Source organism: Procambarus clarkii, chromosome 14 (assembly GCF_040958095.1).
Source record: "Procambarus clarkii isolate CNS0578487 chromosome 14, FALCON_Pclarkii_2.0, whole genome shotgun sequence".
In the NCBI taxonomy this organism is placed as follows: Eukaryota; Metazoa; Arthropoda; class Malacostraca; order Decapoda; family Cambaridae; genus Procambarus; species Procambarus clarkii.
In genome coordinates, this window is record NC_091163.1 from 43,109,161 (window position 1) to 43,125,218 (window position 16,058).

The 16,058-nt window shown below is 49.4% G+C and overlaps 2 protein-coding genes across 2 annotated transcripts in view; both read left to right on the top strand.

The window, feature by feature from the left end:
- The window catches only part of LOC123752027 (tripartite motif-containing protein 59-like), a 67,000-nt gene extending 51,783 nt beyond the window's left edge, over nt 1-15,217 (top strand). Inside the window, exon 4 of the mRNA XM_069324566.1 lies at nt 15,033-15,217. Within this exon, the coding sequence (XP_069180667.1) occupies nt 15,033-15,185 (153 nt within the window). The 3' untranslated portion in view covers nt 15,186-15,217. The remainder of the gene's footprint in view (nt 1-15,032) is intronic.
- A 33-nt stretch (nt 15,218-15,250) lies between these two features.
- The window catches only part of LOC138364617 (peptidyl-prolyl cis-trans isomerase-like), a 56,096-nt gene continuing 55,288 nt past the window's right edge, over nt 15,251-16,058 (top strand). The window contains exon 1 of the mRNA XM_069324565.1: nt 15,251-15,417. Within this exon, the coding sequence (XP_069180666.1) occupies nt 15,301-15,417 (117 nt within the window). The 5' untranslated portion in view covers nt 15,251-15,300. The remainder of the gene's footprint in view (nt 15,418-16,058) is intronic.

The following is a 16,058-nucleotide window of genomic DNA, read 5'->3' on the forward strand; positions in this document are numbered from 1 at the left end:
CTAGTTTTGCTTGCGGGGGTTGAGCTCTGCTCTTTCAGTCCGCCTCTCAACTGTTACTAACTACTAATTATTTTCTTGGGGAGCCCCTACGGCCCCGGAGCTATCCAGGCTGACATGAATATCCTTAACTTTGGCATCAGTTGATGTGGGTGGAGTTCTAGGCCTACCGGTGACCACGAGCCAGAACCTGGCCCCCTCAGAGAGGCACGAGGAGCAATGGCCTATAGAAATGCACATGTGGTTTTGGAGCATTCTATATCTGCCATCAACCGGGACAGGCACCCAGAAAGGTAAGCACCCCAAAACAAACCCCTGTTCTGGTTAAAATGGCAAAAATAGACAAACGAGTGGACAGAACTCCCCAAATGAAAACTAGCAAACGAGCATGACGTCACCGGAGCTATGCCTCATGTCTGCGCAGCTCCCCCCCCCCCTCCCCGGGAGGGGGAAGGTGAAGCCCAAGACCCTCGTGTCAACGATCCACACCACAGTTCTTCGGCTGGTGTAATGCATCGCAGTCCTGTGGATCCAGCTCCTGACTCTTGTGTTGTGCTATGCTTTGGTTCAGTGCTGCTCTTACGGTGGCGTGCAAGCTGGGAGTATTATTCCAAGGTACTCATGCTGCATGCGCTTAGGGTTCCCTTCCCTAAGTGCCCTGTAAGTATCGCCCTTGGAGCTTGGGGTTATCATCCACAAGTCACCTTGGGTCTACCTCTGTTGGTCTTTTGCTGCTCAGCGACAGACCGCCCCGAGTGTTTGGTGGGAGGGGGGGGGGGTTCTCGCCCTTGTTTACCTTGGGGTAAGTGGTAGAATTTGCACTTGTAGGGGGTGCGGGGTACTGCGCAGCTAGTTTTCACCTATAACAACAGCCGGCTCTGTTCCCTTTGGGTACGTTGCCATCTCGCAAGGATTTTTTTTTTTTTTCGATTGGTGGGGGGGAGGGGTCTGCCTCGGTATTACTTTCCTGTTTTACTAGGGGTTGCTTTTGTTTGGTGGTACCCCCTGCTTTGCCCTCGTGAGTGGACATGTCCCGGGGGTTCAGCTTGAGCAGTGTTGTTTGGTCGCTTAGGCGCTGGTTAGCAGTACACTGCCTGGGATTACCCTTAGCAGACCCAGTCTAGTGGCCCTGGGAAACTCCGCGGGGGCACTCGGGTCTGATGGATGTGACCCCTGAGTCTCCTCTCGCTATGGGCGAGTTTGAGGGTTGCTCTGTCCCCCTTGTCTCAAGGCGACGCTTATTGTTTTTGCTTCCGTCATGCTGCCTGTTGGGTCGGTGACACATTCGACTCGGAGTCCTTCGAGATTTGTTACTTGTTTGTGACTCAATTCACCCAATCTACAGATGACATTGTTCGGGGTGCAGGCGGCTCGCACGTTGCAGGATAGGTTTAGGTTGTTGCAATGTGTTCGGTTGGTTGCTTCCCCAGATGCCCTGAGGCTGCCCCGTTTTTGCTTATAGGGACCCAGACTTTGGGGTGTTGTTCACTTCGGCCTTGGTTCAGTCTGCGCCCCCTTGTTCTTTCCCTGCTGTAATTCATTCGGTTCCTCACCCACCCACCCCCTGCTTCCGGCTCATATATGTCTGAGGGCTTCGGGGTCAGGGCAGGGTTCAGAAGTTTCTGAGACTAGGGTGGTTTTGGGGGTTGCCCCTTTCGGGGTGGAGATGGAGGCATTCAAGTCTGTTCCTCCAGCCATAGCTCCAGGGTCTGACCATTGGGCCCATTTTCTTTCTGCCATTCTGGCCGCCCCGGCTTTTTCTTGTGAGACCGGGGCTTTGGAGGACGACTTGCTCCCGAGGCCTGACGTGGAGGCTCCCGGGGTTGGGGAGGAGCTGGCTTGGGGGCCTTGTGCCCCGTTGGACCCTTGGAGAGTTGGAAGACTCTCCGAGTGAGGCTTACTGTTACAAGGAGTGGGGTTTTCCTTTTCCCCCTCTGCTTACGAGTTGGATTTAGGTTCGGCACCTCCCCGGGTTCGGTTCTGCGTCCTTGCAGGTCCTTCAGTTCCGTCCTTCCATAGGTTTTCAGCTTCCTGCATCTCGCCTGCTGAGGTGCGAGCGGCCATTGCGGCTTACCTCCTGCACGACCTGGAGTATACCTCCATAATGGATCTATCTTCTTTCAGGTTTGGGGCTTCGTCTCTGTACCGGGTTTGTTATGAGGTTCAGGGTTCGTCCTGGCTTATGGACTGCCCTTTGTTCTCGCTGGATGCTTGGGAAGCCTTCTGTCGTACCCACATGCTTGAGTGGCGCGAGGTGTTGACTGTGGTCCAGGTTTACCTGGGGGGGGGGCGACTTTGAGCACCTTAATGAGTGCCTTTTTGCTCCGGCCCTTCTGCTGGATGTTGGCACGGTTCAGCTTCACGTGCAGGTTCCTTCCCTGTCGGCTGCGCTTGTGGCTGAGGACTTGCGTGCACGTGGCCTGTTGGCTGCACTTGTGGCTGAGGACTTGCCTGCACGTGGCCTGTTGGCTGCACTTGTGGCTGAGGACTTGTGCACACGTGGCCTGTTGGCTGCACTTGTGGCTGAGGACTTGCGCACACGTGGCCTGTTGGCTGCGCTTGTGGCTGAGGACTTGTGCACACGTGGCCTGTTGGCTGCACTTGTGGCTGAGGACTTGTGCACACGTGGCCTGTTGGCTGCACTTGTGGCTGAGGACTTGCGCACACGTGGCCTGTTGGCTGCGCTTGTGGCTGAGGACTTGTGCACACGTGGCCTGTTGGCTGCACTTGTGGCTGAGGACTTGCCTGCACGTGGCCTGTTGGCTGCACTTGTGGCTGAGGACTTGCGCACACGTGGCCTGTTGGCTGCACTTGTGGCTGAGGACTTGCGCACACGTGGCCTGTTGGCTGCGCTTGTGGCTGAGGACTTGCGCACACGTGGCCTGTTAGCTGCACTTGTAATTACCTAAGTGTAATTACCTAAGTGTAGTTACAGGATGAGAGCTACGCTCGTGGTGTCCCGTCTTCCCAGCACTCTTTGTCATATAACGCTTTGAAACTACTGACGGTCTTGGCCTCCACCACCACCTCACTTAACTTGTTCCAACCGTCTACCACTCTATTTGCGAAGGTGAATTTTCTTATATTTCTTCGGCATCTGTGTTTAGCTAGTTTAAATCTATGACCTCTTGTTCTTGAAATTCCAGGTCTCAGGAAGTCTTCCCTGTCGATTTTATCAATTCCTGTTACTATTTTGTATGTAGTGATCATATCACCTCTTTTTCTTCTGTCTTCTAGTTTTGGCATATTTAATGCTTCTAACCTCTCCTCGTAGCTCTTGCCCTTCAGTTCTGGGAGCCACTTAGTAGCATGTCTTTGCACCTTTTCCAGTTTGTTGATGTGCTTCTTAAGATATGGGCACCACACAACAGCTGCATATTCTAGCTTTGGCCTAACAAAAGTCATGAACAATTTCTTTAGTATATCGCCATCCATGTATTTAAATGCAATTCTGAAGTTAGAAAGCATAGCATAGGCTCCTTGCACAATATTCTTTATGTGGTCCTCAGGTGATAGTTTTCTATCTAGAACCACTCCTAGATCTCTTTCTTTATCAGAATTCTTTAAAGATTTCTCACATAATATATAGGTTGTGTGGGGTCTATGTTCTCCTATTCCACATTCCATAACATGACATTTATTAACATTAAATTCCATTTGCCAAGTGGTGCTCCATATACTTATTTTGTCCAGGTCTTCTTGAAGGGCATGACAGTCATCTAAATTTCTTATCCTTCCTATTATCTTAGCATCATCAGCAAACATGTTCATATAATTCTGTATACCAACTGGTAGATCATTTATGTACACAATAAACATCACTGGTGCAAGAACTGAACCCTGTGGTACTCCACTTGTGACATTTCTCCATTCTGATACATTGCCTCTGATTACTGCCCTCATTTTTCTATCAGTCAGAAAATTTTTCATCCATGATAGAAGCTTACCTGTCACCCCTCCAATATTTTCCAGTTTCCAGAACAACCTCTTATGTGGAACTCTGTCGAAAGCCTTTTTTAGGTCCAGATAGATGCAGTCAACCCAACTATCTCTTTCCTGTAATATCTCTGTGGCTCGATCATAGAAACTGAGTAAATTCGATACACAGGATCTTCCAGATCGAAAACCATACTGTCTGTCTTATATTATATCATTTCTCTCCAGGTGTTCTACCCATTTAGTTTTGATTAGTTTTTCCAATACTTTCACTATTACACTTGTCAATGATACAGGTCTATAATTGAGGGGGTCTTCCCTGCTGCCACTTTTGTAGATTGGAACTATGTTAGCCTGTTTCCACCCGTCTGCTACGATTCCTGTACACAGGGATGCCTGAAAGATCAGGTGAAGTGGAATGCTGAGCTCAGATGCACATTCTCTCAGAACCCATGGTGAAACGCCATCTGGGCCAGCTGCTTTGTTCTTACCGAGCTCCTTGAGCATTTTTTCCACTTCGTCTCTAGACACCTCTATGTGTTCTATGTTGTTCTCTGGAATTCTTATTGTATCTGGTTCCCTAAAGATTTCATTTTGTACAAACACACTTTGGAACTTTTCGTTTAGTGTTTCACACATTTCCTTTTCATCTTCCGTGAATCTATTTCCCATTTTCAACCTCTGAATATTATCCTTTACCTGCAATTTGTTGTTTATGAATTTATAGAATAGACCTGGTTCTGTTTTACATTTGTCCGCAATCCCTTTTTCAAAATTTCTTTCTGCCTCTCTCCTCACTGCCGTGTAGTTGTTTCTTGCATCTTTGTATCGCTGGTATGTTTGGGGGTTCGGCCTCTTCCTGTATTGATTCCATTTTTGTGTCTTTCGGTCTCTAGCCCTCTCGCAATTTCTATTGAACCAATCCTGTTTCCTAGTTCTGCATCTCTGTTTTGGTATAAATTTTTTTGTGCCTTTATCATATATTTCACAAAACTTGCCATACATCTCATTCACTTCCTTGCCTAGCATCAAGTCTGTCCAATTATACTCACTAAAAAAATTTCTAAGGTCACCATAATGTCCTCTCCTGAAGTCTGGTTTTTCAACTGCTTCAACCTCCTTATTTTCTTCCAGCTTATAACGCATTGCATACTTTATTCCCAAAAAGACATGGCCACTTTTACCCAAGGGAGGAAGGTACTGAATGTCAAATATCTCTTCCTCCTTCCTGGTAAATATCAAATCTAGCATGGAGGGAACGTCCCCTTCCCTCATCCTCGTAGCTTGTTTAACATGTTGATACAAGAATGTTTCCAGGATGAGGTCTACAAATTTACAGGTCCAAAAATCTTCTGTTTTAGCTTCATATGCTTCCCAGTCTATGGATTTCAAGTTGAAGTCACCGACTATCAACAGTCGTGATCTATCGTTATCCGCTCTCGCTATAATCTCTCTCATTATTGTTATAAGACCTTCACGTTGACTATCTAGCTCCTCCTTTGACCATGTTCTGCTTGGCGGTGGACTATATGCATTTATTATCATTAGTTTATCATCCTCATGGCAGATCTCTAGTGCTATTATGTCAACTTCTTGTGGATTGGCAGTCATTATTTCGTTCACCTTTAGGTGTTCTTTTACCAGCACAGCAACGCCACCGCCTTTCCTAATTTTTCTGTCCCGTCTCCAAATTGAGTAGCCCCTTGGGAATATGACCTCATTTAAAATTACATCTTCAAGTTTTGTCTCCGTGAGTGCAACAATGTCTGGTGTCTGCAGCTGTATTACATCACTTAACTCCAGTATCTTCGATCTCACTCCATCTATGTTGGTGTATGCAATCTTCAGGAACTTGTTCCCCCTCTCCATATTCTTCACTCCCCCTCTCTCTATTGATTTTGTTGGTTTGCCTTTATGCTTGTGGCTGAGGACTTGTGCACACGTAGCCTGTTGGCTGCGCTTGTGGCTGAGGACTTGTGCACACGTGGCCTGTTGGCTGCGCTTGTGGCTGAGGACTTGCGTGCACGTGGCCTGTTGGCTGCACTTGTGGCTGAGGACTTGTGCACACGTGGCCTGTTGGCTGCGCTTGTGGCTGAGGACTTGCGTGCACGTGGCCTGTTGGCTGCACTTGTGGCTGAGGACTTGCCTGCACGTGGCCTGTTGGCTGCGCTTGTGGCTGAGGACTTGCGCACACGTGGCCTGTTGGCTGCACTTGTGGCTGAGGACTTCTGCACACATGGCCTGTTGGCTGCGCTTGTGGCTGAGGACTTGCGCACACGTGGCCTGTTGGCTGCACTTGTGGCTGAGGACTTGTGCACACATGGCCTGTTGGCTGCGCTTGTGGCTGAGGACTTGCGCACACGTGGCCTGTTGGCTTCAGTCCTGCGTTTCTTTTCCCTCCTGGAGCTGTCATCGGATTGGCTTGAGGATGTGGTGGAGGCGCTTGGGGCCGTTCCTTGGGTCTGGTGCTTTGGTCTCGGCTGGTCGTGCGTCGTCTGCACTTTTGAAGTTGTTTGCGACTATCCTGCGGGATGCACTGTCGCGGTTTTTTGCTGCACGTCTCTCGTGTCAACAGGTGGTTTTCGCTGCACGTCTCTTGTGTTGACAGGTGGTTTTCGCTTCCTCCGTAGAATCCGCTTGGGCCTTGGCTCTTAGACTGTCTTTGCCCTGTTGTCTTTTGATGTTTGCGGCCTCTGCGGTCGAGCAATATATGCAGGCAGCTTCTTCCAGCTGCCGCCCAATGTCTGACTTGTTGGTTCTCCGGGGTTCCCGGGTGGGTTCTTCCCGGAGGGGTCGTGCCAGGGCTCGTGGTTCTGCTCGTCGGGTAGGCCACAGGTGCCAGTTTTGGAGTGGTGCCACCTTCGGTCCCGGCTGCACCTGGTGCAGCCAGGTGCAGCCTGGTGGTCTTTTTGCGGTGATCGCTCTGTGCGCAGGTCGGATTCTCATAAGGGGCATCGGCCATTTTGCATTTTTTCTCACGGCCTGCGGTGCTGTTGGGTGGCTCCTCCTCCTTAGGAGGGGGGGGGGGGGTAGGGGCTGGCAGGGCAGGCCTCTTCTCCTGCGCTTTGTCAGGTCGTCTTGGAGTGAGTGAGCTTGGGCGTGGTCGAAATGACGACGTCTCTCAGGTGGGTTTCCTGCCGTTTCTGGTTCCGAAATGGGACTGTGTGGACCTGCGGTTCATTCTGGACTTGTCATGTCTGAACCCCTGGGTTTCCTGCCCCTCCTTTTGGATGACCACTCTGCCCCAGGTCCGGCTGCTGGTGGAGCCGGGTGCTTTGATGGTGTCCTTGGACCTCAAGGACGCTTATTGGCATGTCCAGATTTATCCTGGGTTCAGGGACTGGCTTGGTTTTGTTGTGGGGCGTCGGAGTTACTGCTTTCATTGTCTCCCGTGTTGAACCTGGGGTCTCACATGTTCACACGCTTTACCCGAGTCGTGGTGACCTATATGCGTCTGTTAGGTGTTCAGGTGTTGGCCTACCTTGACGACTGGCTGGTTTGGGCTCCCAGTTGGTCCGTGTGTCTGCTCGCCAGGGGTTTAGTGCTTTTCCAGCTAGCTGGGTTAGGGTTCCTGGTGAACTGGCAGAAGTCCCATCAGGTTCCCTCCCAGGTTCAGACCTGGCTGGGTCTTGTATGGGATTCTCAGACCACTTCCTTGTCTCTCCCTCTGGAGTCTCTCCTTCGGCTGCAGTCCCGTGTGTGTTTGTTTCTGGCGGGTTCCCGGGTCACTCGGAGGTTGCTTGAGGGTTTGTGTGGGAGTCTGAACTTTGCGATGATGTCTACTCACCGGTCGGGTTTGGCTTTGTCGGCTGTTCTGGTTCCTTTGGGGACGTTCCTTTCGCCTCTCATGGGATCGCTGGGTTCGACCCCCGGGGGGGCCTTACGTCAGCTGCTGCATTGTTAGCTTCCTCTTTGGGTTTTTTCCGGGTTCATTGCCTTGGCGCCTATCCAAGCCATCGCTTGATGTGTTCATGGAAGCGTCATTTCTCGGCTGGGGCTTTGTGACCAGTGCTCACCAGGCCAGCCAGGGGCAGTGGGGTCTGTCCTTCCGTCGGGCCCACAGCACGGTGCGGGTGTTCGCTGCGGTGTGGTTCGCGCTTCGGAGGGTTCGGGTCGCCCGTGGATCGACGATCCGGCTCCATTCGGACTGCTCCCTGGTGGTTCATTGCCTGAATTGAGGGGGTTCGATGCAGTCCTTGGATCTTTGGGGCTGGTCGCTTCAGGTGACTCGTCTGCTGAGTTCTTGGAGTTTGGCTCTCCTGGGGGTTCACTTCTGGGGGGGGGGGTGTCCAATGTTCTGGTGAACGGCCTATCCCGGTTCGTTCCCCTGTCCACGGAATGGACGGTCGATGCTGACTCATTCAGTTGGCTTTGCCAGAAGTTCCGGTGCCCGTTCAGGTGGACCTCATCGCGTTGGTGTGGTTGAGGCATCTTCCGGTATATGTGGCGCCCTTCCCCAACCATGAGGCCATCGGGATTGACACCTTCCACCAGGACTGGTCGAGGTGGTGGTTCCTGTACCTCTTTGTCCCGGTTCAGCTGTTGCTCCAGGTTCTGGCTTGCTTAGAGATTTAACAGGGGCGAGTAGTCCTCTTGGCCCTGTGGTGGCTGGCCCAGCCGTAGTTTCAGGCGCTGCTTGCCCGGTGTCCGAACCCGGAGGTTTTCCGTGGCTCCGCCTCTTTCAATAGATCGACCTGGTCCGTTACGAGACTGGTTCACTCTTCTCCTCAAGTCTTCGCATTTGGTGTTTTTGACTCTTGTTTATCACCATCTGTATGGTGATCAAGTGGCTTCTTTAATGGTTTCCCACCTGCGGGCTTCATCTCGGCGGCAGTATGAAGTTTCTTGGCGATCCTTCCAGTTCTTTTTGACCCTTCGTCTCTGTACTTTCCTTTCAGTTTGGGTGGTGGTGTTCTTTCTCTCGTGGTTGTTCCAGGACCGTCCTCTTATGCCGAATACTGTCGCCTCGTATCGTGCGTCGTTGGCGGAGCCGCTGCAGCTTGCTTTCGGTATAGATGTAACTTCTGTACAGTTCCGCAAGCTGTCTCGTGCGTTGTTTCACATCCGGCCTGCTCATGTGCAGCCTGAGCGGTCCTGGTCTTTGGACAGAGTGCTCTCCTATCTCTCTTCTCCTCGTTTTTTTGTGGTCCCCTTCAGTTCAGGATTGTTTTTCTAAGGCTCTTTTCCTGTTGGCATTTGCCTCGGGGGGTCAGGTTGGAGAGCTTCATGCTCTCCTACGGCGCAGGGGTTTCTGCTCTTTTGGTCGTGGTGATAGGTTTGTTCATTTGCAGCCATCTCCTTCTTTTCTGGTGAACAATGAGACTGCAGGTTTCTGGAGGAGTCCTTGGGTTGTTGATGCTTGGTTGGTCAGGCCGGGGGTGCATCATGTTTTGTGTCCAGGGACGCGCTTTGGGTTGATCCAGTTTCCCTTCTTCCCTGTTCGCGGGTATGGGTCTCTCAGGTCGTCCGCATTGTTATTAAGTCTAGCCAGCCTGTGGTCTATCCCTGTGCCCATGACGTTCGTAAGTTTGCTGCCGTCTCTGGGAACATGTCCTAGGCTGACATTCGGGTACGGGGTTTTTGGTGGGTGAACATGGTCCTGGCTGCATGCTACCTCATTAACATTCCTGGGCTTTGTCGGGCATGTGTCACTTTGGGTCGGCAGCTACAGCCTGTCTCGACTTTGAGATGAGATGTGAGCACCGACCGCCTCCTAGGTAAGTCCCTTTTCTTTTTTGTCTTTGGTGAAGTAGCTCTGGGGAGCCGTAGGGGCTACCCCCTGAAAACCAGCGTTGAATGTAATGAAAGGCTAATTTCTGAGCGAGTCCCAGAGGCTCCCCGGCAACCCACTGATCACGGATCACTGGCACGGAGGGACTGGGGCTCCCGCTTTCCCCTCCTGAGGAGGGGGGAACTGCGCAGACATGCGGCACGGCTCGTGTGACGTCATGCTCATTTGCTCGTTATCATTTGGGAAGTTCTGTCCACTTGTTTGTTTATTTTCGTTGTTTTAACCAGAATAGGGGTTTGTTTTGGGGCGCTTACCTTTCAGGGTGCTTGTCCCAGTCGATGGCAGATATAGAATTCTCCAAAATCACATGTGTATTTCTACAGGCCATTACTCTTTGTGCTTCTCTGAGGGGGGCCAGGTTTTGGCTCGTGGTCTGCATTAGGCCTAGAACTCCACCCACATTGACTGATGCCAAAGTTAGGGATATTCATATCAGCCTGGATAGGTCTGGGGAGCCTCTGGGACTCACCCAGAAAATGGCATTTCATTACATTCAAAGCTGTCTTTTTTCACACACACACACACACACACACACACACACACACACACACACACACACACACACACACACACACACACACACACACACAAAGATCAAAAGGGACCAAAGAGCCAGAGCTCAACCCCCGCAAACACAACTAGGTGAGTACACACACACACACACACACACACACACACACACACACACACACACACACACACACACACACACACACACCCACCTCTCTGTGTGTGCAGAGAGGTGTGTGTGTATCCAGAACTAGGAAACAGGATTGGTTCAACAGAAATTGCGAGAGGGCCAGAGACCAAAAGACACAAAAATGGAATCAATACAGGAAGAGGCCAAACCCCCAAACATACCAGCGATACAAAGATGCGAGAAACAACTACACGACAGTGAGGAGAGAGGCAGAAAGTAATTTTGAAAAAGGGATTGCAGACAAATGTAAAACAGAACAAGGTCTATTCTATAAATTCATAAACAACAAATTGCAGGTAAAGGATAATATTCAGAGGTTGAAAATGGGAAATAGATTCATGGAAAATGAAAAGGAAATGTGTGAAACATTAAACAAAAAGTTCCAAAGTGTGTGTACAAAATGAAATCTTCAGGGAACCAGATACAATAAGAATTCCAGAGAACAACTTAGAGCACATAGAGGTGTCTAGAGACAGTGGAAAAATCGCTCAAGGAGCTAAATAAGAACAAAGCAGTTGGTCCAGATGGAGTTTCACCTTGAGTTCTGAGAGAATGTGCACCTGAGCTTAGCATTCCACTTCAACTGATTTTTCAGGCATCCCTGTTTACAGGAGTTGTAGCTGATGCGTGGAAAAAGGCTAACATAGTTCCAATCTACGAAAGTGGAAGCAGGGAAAACCCCCTTAATTATAGACCGGTATCATTGACAAGTGTAATAATCAAAATATTGGAAAAAATAATTAAAACTAAATGGGTAGAACACCTGGAAAGAAGTGATATAATATCAGACAGACAGTATAGTTTTCGATCTGGAAGATCCTGTGTATCAAATTTACTCAGTTTCTATGATCGAGCAATAGAGATATTACAGGAAAGAGATGGTTGGGTTGACTGCATCTATCTGGACCTAAAAAAGTCTTTCGACAGAGTTCCACATAAGAGGTTGTTCTGGAAACTGGAAAATATTGGAGGGGTGACAGGTAAGCTTCTAACATGGATGAAAAATTTTCTGACTGATAGAAAAATGAGGGCAGTGATCAGAGGCAATGTATCAGACTGGAGAAATGTCACAAGTGGAGTACCACAGGGTTCAGTTCTTGCACCAGTGATGTTTATTGTCTACATAAATGATCTACCAGTTGGTATACAGAATTATATGAACATGTTTGCTGATGATGCTAAGATAATAGGAAGGATAAGAAACTTAGATGATTGTCATGCCCTTCAAGATGACCTGGACAAAATAAGTATATGGAGCACCACTTGGCAATGGAATTTAATGTTAATAAATGCCATGTTATGGAATGTGGAATAGGAGAACATTTGAGCCGAGCGGACAGCACGCGGGACTTGTGATCCTGTGGTCCTGGGTTCGATCCCAGGCGCCGGCGAAAAACAATGGGCAGAGTTTCTTTCACCCTATGCCCCTGTTACCTAGCAGTAAAATAGGTACCTGGGTATTAGTCAGCTGTCACGGGCTGCTTCCTAGGGGTGGAGGCCTGGTCGAGGACCAGGCTGCGGGGACACTAAAAGCCCCGAAATTATCTCAAGATAACCTCACACAACCTATATATTATGTGAGAAATCGTTAAAGAATTCTGATAAAGAAAGAGATCTAGGGGTGGTTCTAGATAGAAAACTATCACCTGAGGACCACATAAAGAATATTGTGCGAAGAGCCTATGCCACGCTTTCTAACTTCAGAATTGCTTTTAAATACATGGATGGCGATATACTAAAGAAATTGTTCACAACTTTTGTTAGGCCAAAGCTAGAATATGCAGCGGTTGTGTGATGCCCATATCTTAAGAAGCACATCAACAAACTGGAAAAGGTGCAAAGACATGCTACTAAGTGGCTCCCAGAACTGAAGGGCAAGAGCTACGAGGAGAGATTAGAGGCATTAAATATGCCAAAACTAGAAGACAAGAAAAAGAAGTGATATGATCACCACGTACAAAATAGTAACAGGAATTGATAATATCGATAGGGAAGATTTCCTGAGACCTGGAACTTTAAGAACAAGAGGTCATAGATTTAAACTAGCTAAACACAGATGCCGAAGAAATATAAGAAAATTCACTTTCGGAAACAGAGTGTTAGAAGGTTGGAACAAGTTAGGTGAGAAGGTGGTGGAGGCCAAGACCATCAGTAGTTTCAAAGCATTATATGACAAAGAGTGCTGGGAAGACGGGATACCACGAGCGTAGCTTTCATCCTGTAACTACACTTAGGTAATTACACACTTAGGTAATTACACATATGCCAGGCTGGCCAACATAAGAACAGCATTCAGAAACTTGTGTAAAGAATCATTCAGAACTTTGTATACCACATATGTCAGGCCAATCCTGGAGTATGCAGCCCCAGCATGGAGTCCATATCTAGTCAATGATACGACCAAACTGGAAAAGGTTCAAAGGTTTGCCACCAGACTAGTACCCGAGCTGAGAGGTATGAGCTACGAGGAGAGACTACGGGAATTAAACCTCACTTCGCTAGAAGACAGAAGAGTTAGGGGGGACATGATCACCACATTCAAGATTCTCAAGGGAATTGATAGGGTAGATAAAGACAGGCTATTTAACACAAGGGGCACACGCACTAGGGGACACAGGTGGAAACTGAGTGCCCAAATGAGTCACAGAGATATTAGAAAGAACTTTTTTAGTGTCAGAGTCAAATGGAATGCATTAGGAAGTGATGTGGTGGAGGCTGACTCCATACACAGTTTCAAGTGTAGATATGATAGAACCCAATAGGCTCAGGAACTTGTACACCTGCTGATTGACAGTTGAGAGGCGGGACCAAAGAGCCAAAGCTCAACCCCCGCAAGCTCAATTAGGGGAGTACACACACACACACACACACACTCAGGTCAGTGTTTACTACAACTAAATAAAGACTTTGGGTCCAGAATATAGACAATGCTTCATCAGTTAGAACTAATGACTTGACTCATAACTAATATTATACCCCAAGTCTCAAGGCAGCATGTTATACTTGAGTCCTTCACATGTTGACCCATTTGTGTATGTCAGCATGTCTATTATCTCTTAACTCAGAGCCAGATGCTTCATTATAGTCCAGTTACTTTACTCAGAGCCTGATGCTTCATTATAGTCCAGTTACTTTACTCAGAGCCAGATGCTTCATTATAGTCCTGTTACTTTACTCAGAGCCTGATGCTTCATTATTGTCCAGTTACTTTACTCAGAGCCAGATGCTTCATTATAGTCCAGTTACTTTACTCAGAGCCAGATGCTTCATTATAGTCCAGTTACTTTACTCAGAGCCTGATGCTTCATTATAGTCCAGTTACTTTACTCAGAGCCTGATGCTTCATTATAGTCCAGTTACTTTCCTCAGAGCCTGATGCTTCATTATAGTCCAGTTACTTTACTCAGAGCCAGATGCTTCATTATAGTCCAGTTACTTTACTCAGAGCCTGATGCTTCATTATAGTCCAGTTACTTTACTCAGAGCCTGATGCTTCATTATAGTCCAGTTACTTTACTCAGAGCCTGATGCTTCATTATAGTCCAGTTACTTTACTCAGAGCCAGATGCTTCATTATAGTCCAGTTACTTTACTCAGAGCCTGATGCTTCATTATAGTCCAGCCTCCACCATTAATGTTTGTGTTGGTAATGACAGGTGCAGGAGACCATCAGGGAGGCCCTGGAGATGACGACCACAGAGACAGGTGCCACAGCTGACCCCGTACACCTGGGAGACTCAGCCTCCACCATTAATGTTTGTGTTGGTAATGACAGGTGCAGGAGACCATCAGGGAGGCCCTGGAGATGACGACCACAGAGACAGGTGCCACAGCTGACCCCGTACACCTGGGAGACTCAGCCTCCACCATTAATGTTTGTTTTGGTAATGACAGGTGCAGGAGACCATCAGGGAGGCCCTGGAGATGACGACCACAGAGACAGGTGCCACAGCTGACCCCGTACACCTAGGAGACTCAGCCTCCACCATTAATGTTTGTGTTGGTAATGACAGGTGCAGGAGACCATCAGGGAGGCCCTGGAGATGACGACCACAGAGACAGGTGCCACAGCTGACCCCGTACACCTGGGAGACTCAGCCTCCACCATTAATGTTTGTGTTGGTAATGACAGGTGCAGGAGACCATCAGGGAGGCCCTGGAGATGACGACCACAGAGACAGGTGCCACAGCTGACCCCGTACACCTGGGAGACTCAGCCTCCACCATTAATGTTTGTGTTGGTAATGACAGGTGCAGGAGACCATCAGGGAGGCCCTGGAGATGACGACCACAGAGACAGGTGCCACAGCTGACCCCGTACACCTGGGAGACTCAGCCTCCACCATTAATGTTTGTGTTGGTAATGACAGGTGCAGGAGACCATCAGGGAGGCCCTGGAGATGACGACCACAGAGACAAGTGCCACAGCTGACCCCGTACACCTGGGAGACTCGGACTCCACCATTAATGTTTGTGTTGGTAATGACAGGTGCAGGAGACCATCAGGGAGGCCCTGGAGATGACGACCACAGAGACAGGTGCCACAGCTGACCCCGTACACCTGGGAGACTCAGCCTCCACCATTAATGTTTGTGTTGGTAATGACAGGTGCAGGAGACCATCAGGGAGACCCTGGAGATGACGACCACAGAGACAGGTGCCACAGCTGACCCCGTACACCTGGGAGACTCAGCCTCCACCATTAATGTTTGTGTTGGTAATGACAGGTGCAGGAGACCATCAGGGAGGCCCTGGAGATGACGACCACAGAGACAGGTGCCACAGCTGACCCCGTACACCTGGGAGACTCAGCCTCCACCATTAATGTTTGTGTTGGTAATGACAGGTGCAGGAGACCATCAGGGAGACCCTGGAGATGACGACCACAGAGACAGGTGCCACAGCTGACCCCGTACACCTGGGAGACTCGGACTCCAGCATCATGAATAAAGTTCAGGAAATCACTGGAGAAATCCCCCAGAAGGAAATAAAAGTAAGTTTTATATTTTCTCTCATTGGTCATATCACAATATATTAAGTTCCATTTTGAAGACAGGAAGACTGTTCTTAGGTTTATTGAGGTTCCCCTAAGTCAACTACTGACTTTCCTCAACATGCAATCTGCAATCCAGCCTAACTCCTGGATAAATATTTACTGGTAGGTGAACAGAGGCATCAGATGAAAGGAAAAATGTGAACTATTTCAGCTACAGGACCAGCACCAACCTCCTGCCAGTAGAGGGAGGCTGGAGCTACAGGTCCAGCACCAACCCCCTGCCAGTAGAGGGGGGCTGGAGCTACAGGACCAGCACCAACCCCCTGCCGGTAGAGGGAGGCTGGAGCTACAGGTCCAGCACCAACCCCCTGCCGGTAGAGGGAGGCTGGAGCTACAGGTCCAACACCAACCCCCTGCCAGTAGAGGGGGGCTGGAGCTACAGGTCCAGCACCAACCCCCTGCCAGTAGAGGGGGGCTGGAGCTACAGGTCCAGCACCAACCCCCTGCCAGTAGAGGGGGGCAGGAGCTACAGGTCCAGCACCAACCCCCTGCCAGTAGAGGGGGGGCTGGAGCTACAGGTCCAGCACCAACCCCCTGCCAGTAGAGGGGGGCTGGAGCTACAGGTCCAGCACCAACCC